Source organism: Camarhynchus parvulus, chromosome 13 (assembly GCF_901933205.1).
Source record: "Camarhynchus parvulus chromosome 13, STF_HiC, whole genome shotgun sequence".
In the NCBI taxonomy this organism is placed as follows: Eukaryota; Metazoa; Chordata; class Aves; order Passeriformes; family Thraupidae; genus Camarhynchus; species Camarhynchus parvulus.
Genome location: NC_044583.1, coordinates 10,571,597 through 10,588,764, shown reverse-complemented (window position 1 = coordinate 10,588,764; position 17,168 = coordinate 10,571,597). Strand labels below are relative to the sequence as shown.

The 17,168-nt window shown below is 45.9% G+C and overlaps 1 protein-coding gene across 3 annotated transcripts in view; it reads left to right on the top strand.

The window, feature by feature from the left end:
• Positions 1-17,168, top strand: part of COL23A1 (collagen type XXIII alpha 1 chain) — a 178,119-nt gene that overhangs the window by 131,990 nt on the left and 28,961 nt on the right. For 2 of the 3 annotated variants that reach the window (XM_030957428.1, XM_030957427.1), the window contains exons 4-5: positions 2,301-2,308; positions 5,482-5,508. In XM_030957428.1, coding sequence (XP_030813288.1) covers positions 2,301-2,308; positions 5,482-5,508 — 35 coding nt within the window. The remainder of the gene's footprint in view (positions 1-2,300; positions 2,309-5,481; positions 5,509-17,168) is intronic. The other variant, XM_030957429.1, reaches the window with a different exon arrangement.

Sequence of the window (17,168 nt, the reverse complement as noted above, 5' to 3'; positions counted from 1 at the left end):
TCTTGCGTGCTTGAGCACAAGGTGCTCGCTCCTGGTTACAGCAGCATCCTCCCTGTTCAGGTAAATAATCACAGACCAAAATCTCTGCATTTGCAGGTTATTTTTGTCTTTCTCCTCTTCCTTCTGAAAACAGTCCCCAAGTTAATTTGTCACGTAGTTTTCAGTACACAAAGGCTGTTTCCAACTTTTATTTGTTGTAAGAAGAATTTCCAAGTTGTTTCATTCTCCCTTGCAGCCTCTCAAACTGATTATCGCCAGTCAAAATTATTAGCAGTAAATTCTGGCAAATTTCTTTGAAAAGAGCATAAATCTTGTGCAATGTGCCCACAATGATGAGATGGCTGGATGAGGGGCAGCCCCTGGGTACAGAATCAGCTTCTTTATTGTTGAATTGCAAAAATATTTTACTTTTTTCCATAAGAAACAAGTGCATTGTGGCTGGGCTGTTGAAAAACACATTCAGCAAACCAGAATGTTATGTTGCTCTTAGGAGGAGAGTAGATCAGTTCAATAGGTTTAACTTTATGCCTTAATGAAGATCTATTTAGCCTCAATTGGCCAGCAGCACAGTGAAAGATTGGTGTAACTCCACTGGTGGGGCTGGAGAACATCCAAAGGTGCATTTACAGACCCTCCCATTTGACTGATTCCTGAATTTGGGAGGAGGAAGCACTTTAAAAAAGCACTTGCCTGCACATGTTGGGGAGAAAAAACCAGTAGCTGAGAAAAGAAAAGTAGGCAACAAATTCCAAAGAGATTATAATTGGTACATGATTGAAATCCCATATTAAAATAATTTCCTGCACACTTCTTTGAGACTTAAGTCTTGACTTTTCCACAAAAGGGCTCTTGTGGGCAGCCTGGTGTAAGTGAGTTAATAAATCAGGTTTATGATTCTCAGTTAATAAATTGGCATAGAGCCACTGGCTTCTGTATTCAGAAGAAATTAAACCAAGGAGAGCAAGTTAAGCCCCTGTGCTGCTGGCCTGGAGGCTGTCCCTGCCCCAGGGGTGGCTGTGTGGCACTGACCCCCTCCAGGTGACAGACACAGGTCAGTGGGATGCTTCTTGGTGCACTGCCAGCCATTACTTGCTGCCACCCCTCATTCTTAGGCTTGTTTGGTTTTTATTTAATTCAACTTAGCGATGTTTTTAATTTTAGAATTAATTTTAAAATCCTTGAAAAGGCATTGACTTGAAATATGCTTCTTGAATAATATTGTTGAATAACATCAATGAACAAAGCTTTTTTTTTATTTTTTGCCTCCATATTAAGCTTTCCCACATTTTTTTTTCTTTTCTAATTGTGCTTCTAGTTTCTGGTTTTGATCAGGCAAGAGCTAGAGCATGAATAAATCCCAGACAGAGCTATAGGCTGCCTCATGAACAGGAGTGTACCATGGATTGCTTGGATTAGGGCTCAGTGCTCACCTCAGTGCAGCACCAGCTTGGGCAAGCAGTGGGAAAACTGCAGAAATTGCTGTGGCTGTGGTGAGCACCCTGCCCTACTGGGGGATTTTGGGGAATGTTCCTTTTCCTACTGCTGTTAGAGCCAGCCTCAGACTGTGCCCCTGGCCCCCAAAGCCTGACATGGGTGTGATGGGAATTTCCCTGGCGCTGTGGCACTGAGCAGGGACACAGGGAACAGGAGAGGGGACACATGGGGGTGGCACAGGGAACAGGAGCAGGGGCACATGAAGGTGGCACAGGGGTTTTGTGACATGTTTGGAGGTCAAGGAGAGGTGGGCACAACCTATGGAAATATCTGGGGTCTGTGGAAGCAGCAGCACTGCCCTTGTCAGGTCCCTACCACACTGCTCCTCTGGCTTATGTGAGCTTCTATCCTGATCCTCCTGCATTACCCAATGGATAGATAAGGTCCATTGTGAAAATATAGATTTTATTCATAACAATTTGCACATTTTTGTGGCCACATCTGTCTTCTTTCTGCTGGCCACAGGTGGTGCCCAAGGCTCTGATGCCCTGCCCATGGGCCCTGCCCTGTGATGTGCCCTGGGTCTTGTGGGGGGAGAGGAAACAGAGTCATACTGTGAAAAAAATGGGGAAAAAGGTGTTTTACACCCCTGTCAGTGCTGCTGTGCCAGCAGCACAGGTGAGATGGGGCTGTAACAGGAGGGTGTGGATGGTGCTGAGTGTATCTTCAAAGTCATCCCATGGGAATTGGACTGAAGACTCTCAAATCATTCTGGTGCTGGTTCCTGCTTTCTGTTGCTTTATCAGATTGTACTTTTTCTTTGTAATTGACTCTTTTTTTTTCTTTGTTTTTATTTTGTTTTCCAGGACCTGCAGTAAGTATCGTGGATTTTACTGTTGGATCAACAAAGTTAAGGCTTCCCCTTCCCCTGCCTTTCAGTGTCCTTGCAAAAACACAGCATTTTTTGGTGGAGGTGTGTCTGGAAACAAAATCAGTACCAGATGCTGCCGGATTTTTTTTTTCATGATTGTAGACAAATTGTGGGGGGAATTTTAAAATGCTTAACTTGCTGCTCCAAGGGACTTCCACTAATTTTAAATTCAAAAAATATTCAGTAAAAAGGAGTTTTCCCTTTAAAAGTTCTTTAGTCTGCCTCTATTTAACAGAAAGAGTGCTGTACTAATATTTAACATGTTACTGGGTTTATTGGTTCTAAAGCTCTGTCTTGCTTTTCTTATCTATTGTGTTTCCAGCATTTAATATGGGTTTGGTTGCCTCACAAGTGGGGGCTAGAAGGAAAACCATAGCTTGCTTGCTTCTTTCTTTGAAGTCTTGGGTAGAATAATGAGCATTCCTACCAATGCAAAGAGAAAATTTATGGGGAAATAGTTGTTTGAAGGGGTAATAGTTGAAAATGTGTCAACTCCTCCTTTCAAAGGTTCAGACGTGCCTTTGGCTGTGCCACCACATCCAAATCTGTTGTTCTCCTGCTGGTTTTGGAGTGAGAATTTATGTTTTATTTGTGCCCTCCAAGTTGCTGAGGGTTGCTTTAAAAAATAAATTATGGGTATTAGGTGCTTCTGGTTTTCTACCTTTCTTCCCCCAGAGGAGGAGGAGGAGGAGAGGTTCAGGCTGTTTGCAGCCACATTTCCTTGTCTGTCATTGCACTAGCAGAGGCATTTCTTCACGTTGTTCTCTTCCTATAGAGCCTCACTGGGTTGAAAGGGCTTATTTTAGGGACAATAAATTTGGCAACTATTCCTGGGTAATAAATTCCCAGTTCTGTTTTGGTGACAAGGAGTGGGGTCTGTCCCAGCACCATGGCTTTGGTTCTCCTGGGGCTGGCAGCACTGCCTGTGGGTTTAGTGAAGAGTTTTCAGCCCTTTGAATTTTTTCCTTCTATTTCAAGTTCATTTTTTAACCTAAATACTTAAGAGGGGGTTGAGCAAAACGATTATTTGGGATTACAAATAAAGAGGATAGTGGGACACTGCCTGTTTAAAACTCCCCAAATACACCTTCAAGGGACATCCCCGTTGACTGAAGCACTTTGGCCAGTTGGAAGTGGGTTTGTGGGGCTGTTTGGTTGTGCTCAGAGGCTCCTCTGAGCCCACACGCAGCCAGGGCTGGTGCTGCCTCACGTGTGCTGTCTGCTCACGTTTATTATGGCCATCCAGCACAGGCAACATATGGTGCACTATTAATTTTTCTTTGTCTCTAGTTGGTTTCATTTCCTGGTTCCCACGGCACTATTGAATTGCAAACGGAGCACAGGGGAGATTTAACACAAACAAGACCTTTTTTTCCTTTCCTCTCCCCTTGCCCTTCTTTGGAAGACAACTCCTGGTTTAGTTAATTTTTGGGCTGGGTGGGGTTTGTTGGTTGGTTTTGGTTTTTTTTTTAATCCTGCTTTTTAGCATAAATGGCCTTTGCCAGAGACTTCTTTAAGCATAATATAAAATGAGTCCTAGAACCCACAGAACCACAATATTATTTTATTTTAACAGTACTGCATTTATTAGTTTCTTCTGTTTCTTGATTTAGGCCAGGAGGAATTGATTACTTCTTACATGTACAGCATTACACTGCTCTAACTGTATCCCCAATTCTGTTGTTCCCTAGTAGCAGTAGTTCTGGTATTTTATTCTTTTGGCTGTCATAAGTTAGTTATGCATATAAAATTATTAGAATTTGTGGTACAGGATTTGTGGCTGATGGATGATTGATTGTCCTGTCTGTGAGTAAGGGGTATTCTGCTCAGATATACTATAAAACCTCTGTTTTGGAGAGTATTAAAATCACATGCTGGGTAGGAAATTTCTACAATTGGAATATAGGCTTACCACAGACTGTAATTAAGCATTTACAGTCACAGATATTAGCAAACACTTAATGTGCTAATGTGCTGGCTGGGGAACTCACCAGCAAGTGAGGGCAGGGCGTTCCAAGTGTTTCCTATTTATCTGTGTGTGCTCCCTGCCATACCTCTCCATAAACCTCCTGTACCCTTTATCCCAGGCTGTAATTGGTTAAACGGGCAGTTGCTGGAGTCAGTGTTGATTCTGGATGAACCTAGAATGCTGCAGGAGGCATGACAGCTGCAGGGGTGCTTAGGAGAAGGGAGACCCCCTGTGAGTGGTGTGGAGGGGCTGCTGGAGCTGTGCCATGCCATGAGCAAAGCCTGACTCTGACTGTGCACCCACAGCATGCTGACACCACTTGTGTTTGTGCAGCAGGTGACATTGCTGCAGCAGGTGACACTGCTGCACAGGCACTCCTCACTGCCTGTTTGTGTGCCAGCTGATCCCACCAGCTCCTTCCTGGGTCTTGCCCTGGGTCTGCTGTAGCTCAGGGCATGGCCAGCAGCCCCTCGGGCTGTAAACACCTCTGGGAACCCCTGAGCAGAGCAAGGAAGGTGAAATACCCTGACTGGGCTGTGTTTTGTTCTGCTGATCCTGCAGCTGCTCTAGGAACTGCAGTAGGGTCATTCCCCACAGCACCAGCTGTGCTTTCTGCTTCACTACAAATAAAGCAAAGCTTAGATGTGAGCTGGGAGAGGGCATCCTGCAAGGAAGTTAATGGATTTAGAGGGGTAAACCTTCACTGAATCAAGTGCTGGAACAGAGTTTGAAGCTCAGTAATTAGTGTTCTGGCTGCTGCCTCAGCCTCCATGACCTCCCCCCAGCACTGGGGTGTTTTCTTTCCTCTTGGCACTCCCATCCCAGGGCAGCTTTATGGCCAGGACCCAGTGTGTGCCATGCATGTCTGTGGCTCCAGGGCCAGCAGGGGCTGGGCACAGGCAGCAGGGATGGGTGCAAGTTGGCAAAACCCTGGTAAGTAGCCAAAGGGGGGCAGGGGATCACAATCCAGGGAAATGCAGGGAAATGCACTCTAGATGTGGCCCCTTTGATAGTTACCCCAAGAGGTTTGTCCAGTTGAGTGCCAGGGCTGGCTGGAGAGGCCATGGCCCATGTCCTGCCTGCTGCTCTGTGATGTCAAGCTGCTCCAGGTGCACTGACTGACTCATGTCCCTTGTTCCCCCCACAGGGGCAGTCAGGACGCGATGGGTACCCGGTAACTCCACTGCTCCTTGATTTTTATTCTTTTCTAATCTGTGCTCTGTGGTCCTCTCCAGCACTTTCCGTGATTTTCCTTGCCTGTTTTAAGCTGCTTTTTTTCACTTTTTCCCTCCTCTCTTTCTTCATCAGCAATAGCTTTTGAGGGATTCAGCCCTAAAACTTAAAAGCCTGAGCAATAATCTCCCTTAACGTTTATAGGGGTGAAACAATTGAGCCCTTTCATGGTTGTGTTCATGCTCTTGTTTAAGAGTTCACTGGACTGCAAAGTGAGTGAAGGCTTTGGGGTTTGTCCCACTTAGAACTCTAAGAGGGGATACTGGTGGAAGAACCTCAGGTGTTGAGCTAGATCCTCATTTGCCCATATCCAAATATTTGTCTGTGGGTGCAGAGCTGTCCTGCTGGATGCACAGGAGGAGGCAGCCCTTGCTCTGGCCAGATCCCAGACCTCAGCCTCCTGGCTGGCTGCCCTGTCCCTCATCAATGCCCGTGGATGGCCACAGTGCTCCAGCCCTGAGGGGCTCAGCAGCTCATCAGGGAGCCACTCCCAAGCAAGAACTTGGTCTAAGGGGTTGCTAAAAAGCACTGTGTAAATTCTCCATGGCATGGAGAGAGAGCTTCCATCTCTGCTCCTGCTTTTTGAATTGATGCAGTGAGCTCTGCACTGCCTGTTGCTCTGGAAGGGGGGTACTGGCTTACCTTAGCCTTCCCCTTCCTGTGGTTGATGCCTTTTTTTCCTTTTGTTTTTTTTTTTTTTTTTTTCCTTCTTTTTTTTTCCTTTTTTTCCCTGAATGAGTGTGTTAGGAAAACTCCCTGCTTGTCTTTGCCACCACATGCCCTGGCCTGGCTCTCCTTGAGTGCCCAGAAACCACAGAAACACCTATTGAGTTTTATGTGTGCCAGGGAGCCCAAGAGAGGAGGTTTGGAAGGGAGTTCCAGGGATATTTGCAGTTTTCACTTCCCCTGGACCCCTGTGATCCTCCCTGGGGAGGACAGCAGCATTTCCCCAGAAGTGAAGAGGTGGGAGATGGGGTTAATTTTGCAGAACCAGCCTGTATGGCCCTTGCATCCCTGCCATGAGAGCACTGGGGACTCCACCAAAGGATGAGGACAGATGAGGCTGGCTGGGAGGGGAGGCTGTGGCCAGCAGGGAGGGCTCTGTGTCCAGGGAAGGGCTTTGTCTCCCTCAGGTGGCACCTGCCCGCAGCAGCCCCGCAGATGCTGGAGCCAGGAGGTTGTACAGATGCCTCAGGGGTCTGTTGGAAATTAAGAGTTTAATTTATTCGAAGTTAAGATGTGACATTTCACTCTAATGGGCTGTTGATTGTCATTTTTAGGGCAGCTTTTTGCCCTTGTGGGGTATGGCAAACCCTGCTGGATCAGCAGTGCCCTTGGCAGGTTTGTCCCTTCTCCTGCCTCAGTCATGGGGTTTAGTGGCAGAGCTCTGGAAACCAGAAACTCTGGGAGGAAACAGGAACTGTTCCCTGGGAGAGAGATTCTCAGCACTGTCCCCTGGGCAGCCTGGCACCTTGCCTGTCCCAGCTCCTGGAGAGGGATTTTGGTGATGCTCCAGCACTTCTGGATGGTGGCAGGGACTGGGAATGACCTCAACTCTGCTGCCACATCTGCACTGGGAAAATGGCATTCACATCACCACAAGGGTTTTCCTCCTCTCTCTTACCCCCAGGACCCACAGTCTTGGTCCAGGCTGGTCTTATCCTGACTTTGGAACCAGCAAACACTGAATTACTACACCCACATGGCTGTGGCTGCACTAATTAGGTGTATTTAATAAGGAGGTGAGGATAATTATATTTCCAAAGCAAGATGTATCCCTGAAGAAGGAGGAAATAGAACATAAAGCAGGCTTGGGAGTATTATTCAGCAGAAGCATATGGGCAGGTTTTATTAGATCCAGTTGCATATTCAAATAAATTTATTTATTTAGTTCCCTTCAGGGTGATCAAATAAACTCTGAGCTGTTTCAGGGGGTGGATATGGTGAAAATGCAGAGGTAGAGGGTGGATTTTAAGTGGTGTGTGGTGACACTTGCATCCACAAGCCAGCAGTGCTTTGAGCTGCTAGTTTATAACTGAGCTGCAAGCAAAGGAAGCTTTAAAGGCATGAAGTGATCCAGAGCTCTGGAAATGGGACTGACAGAGAAAACAGCTTCTATAAGATCATTTCAGTATTTTTATACTTAACATCTTAAGAGGAGAGGTTTGGGTCTTACAATAAAACTTTACAGCAGGAGCAGTTTTTTTCTTTATGAAGTTCTGTAGGTTTATTGTTATTTTTGAAATCCCATAGAGGATTTTCGTTTCCATTTTTAACCTTATGGCATATCCTACTGACATTGTTGTAACAGCTATGAAGGATGTTGGGATTTGTTGCTCTTCTGCTCTTGTTTGATTTGGTTTTGACACCCCACTGATCACAGCACACACCTCAGCCTGAATTTCACTGTAAGGGCTGTATGGGTCTGTCTTCTCCTTCCCCAGTAACATTTGAACTTGGCCAATTTCAGCCAGATTTGCCAGAAGGACAAAGACTTTGTAGAGAATATTTTAACTTTTGCTACTGGGGCAGGTTAAGGGAAAAAGCCTTTCTGGTGTCCAGTGTGAGGCAGGAGCCAGGCTGCCACAGAGCTGCCTTGAGCTCAGCTTTGCGTGGGGGCAGCAGAAAAGTAGGAAAAGCAGATGTGCAGCCACCACAATGATGGAAATGTGTTTCTTGCTGGGCAGGACCAGGCCCTGGATCCCTGGGATCCCCTGGGACGTGTCCCAGGCTGTGCTTCCCGAGGCCAGGAGCATCCCTGCTGCAGAGTGGCTCTCTCTGACCTGGGGTGCTCTCAGCATGTTGGGCCATTTGTCCTGGGAGCTGGGAGGGGGCAGGGGGCAAAGGGGCTGTGCTGCTTTCCTGAGCAGGGCAGGCAGCTGCATCTGGGCAGGAGGAAAAGGAGAAAATGAGGAGCAGATGGGAGAGCTGAACTGCGAGTAGGCTTAGAGCTGACCTTTGAGAACAGGAGGATCTCTGCATTGCACAGCTGCTTAATTGGATGTTAGGAAACATTTCTGCACCAAAAAGGTTGTGAAGCATTGGTCTGGACTGCCCAGGGAAGTGGTGGAGGTACTGTCCTTGGAGGAATTTAAAAGATGTGGCTCTTGATTTAGTGATGTGCTCAGCAGTGCTGGGTTTATGGTTGGATTTGATGATCTTAGAGGTCATTTCCAGCCTGAATGATTCTGTGGTTCTAAGCAATGGCTGTGCAGTGCTCTTAGCAGTCCTGCCCCCATCTCTTTCTCTGCCTCGTGCAGGGATGGTTCTATACTTGCCCTCAACTTACTCAGCTGTTCTCCTACATATTCCTCCTCTTTCCCAGTGAGATGCTGCCTTTGTGGTTCACCAGAACCCATTCCCTTCTCTTCTCCACTTACTGGAGAAGCCTTTTGAAGCCAAAGTCTCTGTTTCTTGAGAGTTTCATCTGCCTCTACTACTCATCCCTAAAATCAGTCTCAGCTCCACCACTACGTGACATCCCAAATGCAGGGCTGTCACTTCAAGTGGGAAGAAACCAAAAGAATGAAGTTGATTAATGAGGGGAATTACTTCATGTGCATGTCTTCATTAATAGAAAGCAGAGCAGGGAAGAGGCTTTGCAGAAGAAAAGTATGATATGAAACAGGGTTGTCTCCTATTTTATACATTTCCCTTAGAATACTGGGATTTATTTTTAGTTGAGAGGTGTGTTACTTGTTTTGTCCCTCCTGTGTATAATGTTTGCCTTCTGAGTTTTGTAAATCACTTGTGTGTTGCCTGGAAGACCTCAGGCTTTGTCCTGCCCATATCTTGCAGCAATGGGAGCCTTTTGAGAAGGCAGGGAGAAAAGGCACCATGCTCTGCCTGATTAGAAGTAATGGACCTTGTTGCTGAAAATAATTCAGCATTGAGTACCCAGCTCTGGGGTCCCCAGCACAGGAAGAATATTTTTCTGTTGGAATGAATCTAGAGGCGGCCACCAGGGTAAATAAGGGAATGGAGAACCTCTGCTATGAGGAAAGGCTGAGAGAACTGGGATTTTTCAGCCTGGAAAAGAGAAGGCTTTGGGACATCCTAATGGCAGCTGTGCAGTACCTGAAGGAGCTACAGGAGAGATAGAGAGGGACTATTTACAGGGGCCTGGAGTGACAGGACAAGTAGAATGGCTTCACACTGACAGAGGGTGGGGTTAGATGGGATATTGGGAAGAAATTCTCTGTAGTGAGGGTGCTGAAGCCCTGGCACAGGGTGCCCAGAGCAGCTGTGGCTGCCCCATCCCTGGAAGTGTCCAAGGTCAGGTTGGATGGAGCTTGGAGCAACCTGGGACAGTGGAAGGTGTCCCTGCCCATGGCAGAGGAGCTGGGCCTAGACAGTCTTTAAGGCTCCTTCCCACCCAAACCATTCCATGATTCTGTGACTAACAGAGAGGTAACTGCACCAATATAATCAATTAATAGACTTAAGGTAAAAAAGAATAATGAACAGATGCTGCTCAATGCTGGCTTTTCATTTTGGGGAAGAATTGCTCTGTCAGATTGAAATATTCCTGTGCAGGCCATTCTCACATATTTATAGTCCAACTCAGGCTAAGGAGCTATTGGAGCTAAGCAGGTCAGCATCTTCAGAAACTTTTATTTTGGGAGCCTTGGACAGTGAGCTAATATCTTCCTTTGGCTGCAGTGTTGTAAATCCAGATCTATCCACTGAAGTCAGCTGCAATGTATAAGCCAGAAATCAACTGGTAAGGATGGTAAAACTCTGGTTTTAATTAATTTTCAAGACATAAAGTGAAGCCAAATGTGTTTTTCTAGGCTGATGTCTGTGAGTGGGGCTGAAGAAGCATGTGTAGAGGGGAAGATGGTTCCTGACATAAAAACGCAGCACAGTGAAGCACTGGAACAGCAACTTTGGTTACAGGTCTAGACTTTGACCATAAACAGTGGAGTCTGGGGTTTTCTCTCCTCAGCAATTAAAAATTTCAGTTAGTACACAACTTAGGGAAAGTCTGTGCAAGATTTTCATGTGTGACCCATAAATATAATATGAATGCAGACGGGATGATGTGTGGGAAATGAGGAACACATGCCTTAGCCTCTTCCTGGTGGCAGCTCCTCTGTGCCATTGTGGTTCCTTTCTTACCAGAAAGCTCCAAGGCATGCACTTAACCAGGCATTTTGGAAATGGAAGCACCAGAAAACCACATGTGGCATTAATAACAAACTACTTTTACAAGAGAACTGTAGGAGTGGCTTAAAATTGAACTGCCTGATGTCTTGATGAGTTGCCTCCACCTATGCAATTATCTCAAAGTGCTGTTTGGGTGTGCTCGAGGTGCAGCCTGTGAGAGTGGCTGCAGGAGCCTGGTGTAGCTCTGGGATTGCTCTGTGTGCAAACCAGAGCAGCAGGCAGCATTTTAGCTCTTCAGGAGGGCTGCCAGAAATCCCATGTCAGGTATGGGAGGCCATACTATATGGCCAGACCTGATGGGCTGTGTGGGCCCCAAATTTTCCTGGTTTTTTTTGCAGTGGGCGGTTGATTGCAAACCTTGGGTGGCAGCTCGTACATGGACACAGCTCCTGTGGTGTCCAAAACACATTGCATAGGTGCTCTGGCTGATTGTGTATTGCTAGACTTGGGTACTTTTAAACATTGTGGTGTGATGAAGACTTCTGTTGATGAGGTATTTAGTTTTCTTAGCTAGGCTAATCAAGGCCATAACTGTAATTTAGATTTCAGTCCTGTATTTGTTCCCATGTTTTACTCGTAAATACCCAGACTTCAAGGAGTGTCTCCTGCTCCTGTGTGTGAAATCATTTGCACATATACCTCTCCCAGTAAGAGCCCAAAAGACAGAAGTAACAAACATTCATTTTACAAGGCAAACTTTGTAGTTCCAGTCTTTTTCATTTTATTTTAATATCAGTTTTGTGGCCAATTCACGTAATTATTTGCCTAGAAGGAAAACCCTCTTTAAACAGGGGAAGCAGATCCAGCATGTTTTCCTGCTACATCCATTTGCTGGCTCTCTGATGTGGAAGCAACAATGATTTGTGAAGACCAGTTCTTCATGGCAGCAGTTTGTTTTCCTTTTGATTTAAAGGTAATTCTTCCACAGGGATAATAAAAAGTTGTATTCCATCCCACCCGGTGGAGGAATTGCAGATGCATTTGTTTATCCTGAGTGATTCCAATGGTTCTGGATGGGAAGAGGAAAGGGCCTGGTGAAGGTGCTGACAGCAATGGCAAGGAGAACTGTGCAGCCCAAATTGCACTGGCAGGGCAGAGGTTTGGTTTCTGGCTTCTCACGCAGCTTTTCCTCTGGTTTCCTGTTTTGAGTGTTGAGTGCAGCTGGTGGATCTGCATCTCTGTTTCCAGTGTGTTCGGGTCCAGCCCTGTGGTGCAGAGGCTTGGTGTGTAGACAGAGCAAAACTGAGAAAACCAAGAAGTTTTCTCATTAACCACCAAAGAGAGGTAATCCAAACAGAAGCTGTCAATGACAATGGTCTGGAAAGATTGTAAAGGCAGTAAGCACTGAAGTGCTTGTTTGTAATGCCAACATTCTTCCAAAATTACTTACCTACTTAAAAATTGCATTCCCAGCTCATTGGCCATCACCTCTCTCATGGGTGGGTATTAAAAAAACATATCCAAAGCCCAACTGGGCATCAAATTCTTGAAGAAAGCAGAACACATGGGACTCATTTAAGCCTCAGAAATTTGGGGAAATTGGGGGGCTCTTTCTTCCATAAGCGTACTTTGCTGTTTTGGAAGAGAACTGGTGCAATGTGATGCACAGAGTGAGTTCTTCCCTCTGAAATAGGGATCTGGCCTGTCTGCCCAAGAGCCACAGCAGTCTGTGCTGGGACAAGTGACCAAATTGGCTCTGTTCTGGCATCTCCAAGTGACCTTCCTCAAAAACCCCTCACAGTGCCCTGTGCAGCTCCAGCCCAGGGTTTGTTTCCCACCCCTTTGGACCAGTCAGCGTTAGATTTGATTCCAGGCGCTTTTCTTGAGCATCTTTGAGAAGACATCCAGAACAAAGAGAAAGCTCTGTGCACAGACAGAAGGCAGCACATCTTGTGGTTATGGACGAGGCAGCTCCTGCAGGGAAAAGGGTCCCTTATCTCATTTGAAACCCTTCAGAATGTCTGGAAGACAGCTGGGAACTGAAGCACTCTGGTGAGCTCAGGCTAGCGACGCAAAGGAGGGGCCGAACAGCGGGCAGAGCGCAGTTCTGCCCCGAAAGCTTCCTGAGGATAGAGTTGGGTTTGTTTTTTCTGCTTTTGTCTGTTTGTTTGTTTCTTTCCCAAGGCTTTCAGGAGTGCTGGGGGCGTTGGTGCCCTGTGGAAGGGAGAGGGGCTGTCCCTGCAGAGGCCGGCTCTGCTCTGCGCGGCCCCGGATGCCCGCCGGGCCCGGCCCGGCCTCCGAGGCGGCTGCTCCCTTGCAGAGCCGTCTGGTTTGCATTACGGGGGAAGTTTTTAGCAAATTACTGCTCCTTTCTGCTCCGTTTCCATCAAAGAATGGGCAGAGGCCTCCCAGCAGTCTGTGGGCAGATTTTCTGGAGCAGAGCACAGATCTGGGGGAGTTTTGTTGCCTTGTTAATGCACGCTTGGCCTTTATCAGGCTGCTCTGCATGGTTTACCTGACACCTATGGCTGGCAGCCTGGGCTGAGGGACACGGCTCCCTCTGAGGAAATATTTCAGAGCCTTTGAGGGTTTGGTGATGCTGAGCCAGACTGTGTGGGCAATGCTCAGGTGGCCTTTTTGGAAAGAAACGAGGGAGAGGGGTGAGGGTTGCTGCAGCAACCTGAGGATGAGGAGGGCTCGGCTCATCCTGCTGCCCTGTTGGGGCCCAGGACATTCCTCTGGCTGCCCTGGATGAGTCGAGACCCTGGCAGGGGGCTCAGAGACCTTGGCAAGACCTTGGAGTCAAAACCACCTGTGCCTTCCATTTTAGCCCATGGAAACAATTACCAACTTTGTGTGAAGATTTACAAGCCACAAGAGTTTGAGTAGAATGATAGTGAATTTGTCACAGGGTGAAAAAGTAGAATGTTGGGGTTTTAGAATGGGAGTTCAAGAGGCAAGATGGAGGAATCTGGGTGAGTCCTGTTCTTCTCCCTTCTTCTTGTCCTCCATCTTCTGCTGGGATGGTGATGCTGTTTGATTTGTTTAGGGCAGAGACAGACTGCCTAACATAGGTGATAGGTATTGGAAAATTGTTGTAAATGAAGTACATGTATAAAAAGTTAACACCACCCCAAGGGCAGACAGTGTGCCACAACCCAACCTGCCAGACAGATCTCAGCAGGTCAGAGAAAGAATGGGATAGATAAGAGAAAATAAACATCCTTGAAAAGCAGAACCAACAAATCTTGATTTTTCTTTGGTCACGGGGCTGGGAAAAAAGATTTTCTAAGACCTCAGGGGTCATCTCAACCACAGAAACCCAAGACAGCCCCATCCTTTGGGATCTCCCACAAGACTGGGATTGGTGTTACATGCAGGGAGATTTGATTTTGGGGAACCCCTAAATGCCCTTCCTCATAAAAAGAAATGGGGTTTTCTCTCTGAACAAGGACAGCCTGGCTCCAGGGCCACGCAGGATGCAGCTTGCATGTGTAAATTGTTTCCAAATGGAAACAATTAGTCTTGCAAGGATTAAAAAATAATGTCTCATCAACGTTGCTGTTCAGTGCTTGTAAGAAAATCATAGAAGCTCTTTGGTTTTGGACTTTTTTTTTTAAACGATGCAAAAAACTATCATCTAGTAATGGAAAATGGGTTTCCAGTTTGCACGTAGTCATGGTTTGCTCCAAGACTACATGGAGGAAATTTGGCTGCGTGAGGGATTTGTGTTGGACAATACATTTTGTTGGACAAATAACTTTTATCAAACAAAGAAAAAGAAAATTGTTAATATTGTTAATAAAGGTTAGTCTATAATCATGTTCATTGCTGAAAAAATTATATTTATTTTTAAGTACAGTGCTGTTTCTGCGTGTAGCAATCCCATCCCATTGCAGTGAGGCTTCCTATGCTATATATAAAGCTAAACATAGAACTGTTGTGATATAAATTATCTCAATGCTTAAACATGGCAGCTCCTGGTAGGAATGTTTCCAATGTTTTGTCATGCTGCAGACTGATATGATTTTGGGGTCTCACACCAGAGACCCAGAAGGTCAGGGCTGATGACAGGGGAACCTCCTGCCCAGAACACCTCCAGGCTCACAGCAGTGAGTGGTGTGTGCTTGGGGTAATCTCTTGCATGACCAATTCCATACCCTTCACAAGTTTTTTAATGTAGTAATAAATTTATTTAGAATTATAGATAATAATGATTTAAAATAAACAATAAATATAATTTAAATGCATTTGAAAGGACAAATGATTAGTGCAGCAGCAGTGGTATTGTATGGAGTAGAAATTTGTTATTTTGTCAGCGTTTCTGATCCTTCTGCACTGAGGACTTTGGGAGGGAGGAGGAGCAGCAGTAACTGGGGATGAGGTGACATCCCAGAGCAAGTCTCTTGGACTCAGTTTATTCACAGTTAGTGCCAGTGGTTGTCAGCTGCTATTTAGAGGACTCACAGTTCATTTTTTGTTTCTCAGTCCCTTTTCTTCCCTTTCCCTTCAGCTGGGAAGCTGGAAACAGCCACAGCAACCTGGCTGTCTTCCTCCACTTTCCTTGTGACAGGCCTGGCAGGGTGTGCTTGGCCACAGCTTTTGCCAGAGCTTTCTTCTCACACAAAAATGTGCTGAGGAACCACATGGCCAGCAGACACTGTCCTGCCTGTGAGTATTTACAGCATGGCCTATAGGAAGGGATGGTCCCTGCTCCCTGCCTGTGCTGCAGATGACCCAGGGCCCTTTGCAGGGATACTAAAATGTTGTCATGCTCTTTTGTTCATTCCTTGGAATATAAGATTCTATCCTTTTTTGAAACCACAGAGCCAGAGATGGGAAGGCAGCCCTTTGAATTTGTCAAAATTTGACTGCAGGGTTCCTTCCGACCCCTTTGCTAATTTTTAGCAGAGCAGGAAACATTAAAAATAACCATGAGAGAAGATTTCCCAACTCAGAAGGATTGTCCTCTTAAAAATCTCTGGCTTTGCTTTCACTATATATTTTCCCTCCTTAAAATTCCTGTAACATTTTAAGAGCAAGTCCATCCCTGCCAGCAGCAGTGAGGATGGAGGGCGATGGCAGAGGGCCATCGAGCCAGGCTGGCACCTGGGCTTGTCTGAGCCAGAGGTGAGTGATGAACATGGGAAATGCCTGTTATTTATTGGAACAGCTTTTGCATGTGAACCAGAGCTTGCAAGCTCCACATCTTCCCTTTTGGGGAGCTCAAAATCTTCTCAAGCCTTCAGCTGACCTCAGCAATGGGTGAATCTCATTTTTGTAGTGAGAGGTGGCATTTTGGTGCTGTATCTCAAGACTTGTGAGCTTCTGCTGTGAAACAAAATGAAAAATACATCAGAATCTGTTTTAAAATATATCTGAATGCAGCCCCTTACTCTGAAGTTGAAATGTTGTGTGTCAAAACCAAGGCATGCATTGAAACTACATGATATAGTAACAAGCTCTGCCCAAGCTTTTACATCTTATCTGACCCCTGTCTGCATTCTCAGCATCAAGGTGTAATTATACATCATTAAATAATAGATCATCAATGTGTACCATAAAATATATTAGATTTATAAATAATGTCCTCACCCTGGTGATGGCAAAGGGGGATGCACCATGGGATCATCATGGATCATTATTCCTGCAGGAACACCTGTGCCTGTGTCACTCTTTGTGAGGGGTGAAAGCAAGGTGTGTAATTGCAATTATCACTCACCTCTGTGAGTGACTGATTGAGTTCTGTGTCACCAGCTTTGTGTCACCAGCTGTCCCCACTAATCCAGCTCCTCCTGCTCCAGACAGATGTTGCAGATGTGTTTTCTTTGCAAAACTGACAGCAACAATTTTTCTTTTCTAGTGGGGAGGGTGTCCCACAGAGCTGGTTTGACCAGGCACTGAACACATCTGGTGTGTGGTCAGAAAATGAGATGTGAGTTGGTTACCAGCAGGAAGGGGCCATCTGGGACCCCAACAGTGTGCTCTTCCTTGAAGCCTTTTGTCCCACTTAGCCAGTGCAGTGATGGTTTTGGTCAGAACTATGTTTTGGGGGAAATCGGTTGAATTTTCCCTCTCCCTTGTTTTAAAGCATTGGGTTTGCCCTAGGCAGAAAGTTCATCCCCTCTGGATGTAGAGAATAATTAATTATCTGAACTGTGATCACTGTGTGTGATTTAGAGCAAAGGAAGTGAAGGCACAAGTGAAATTGCTCCCTGGACAAAAAGCAGAGCCTAAAGCCACTGTGATGCTTTCTATTGCCAAGGATTCCGAGAAGAAAACTCTCCTTTTTCATACACTTTTCCTGGTTGGTTTAGCAGAAGTATTTTTTGTCCTCTGAAAGTGAAAACTTCTACAGAGATTGGTTTTAAGTGGGGGAATAGAGGGTTACTCATTGTTTCCCCATTCCTTATTTATCAAATAAATTAGAGATTGCTTAACCTTTAATTAAAATTACATGGAGGAGAATTCAAATAAAAGACAATAACAATC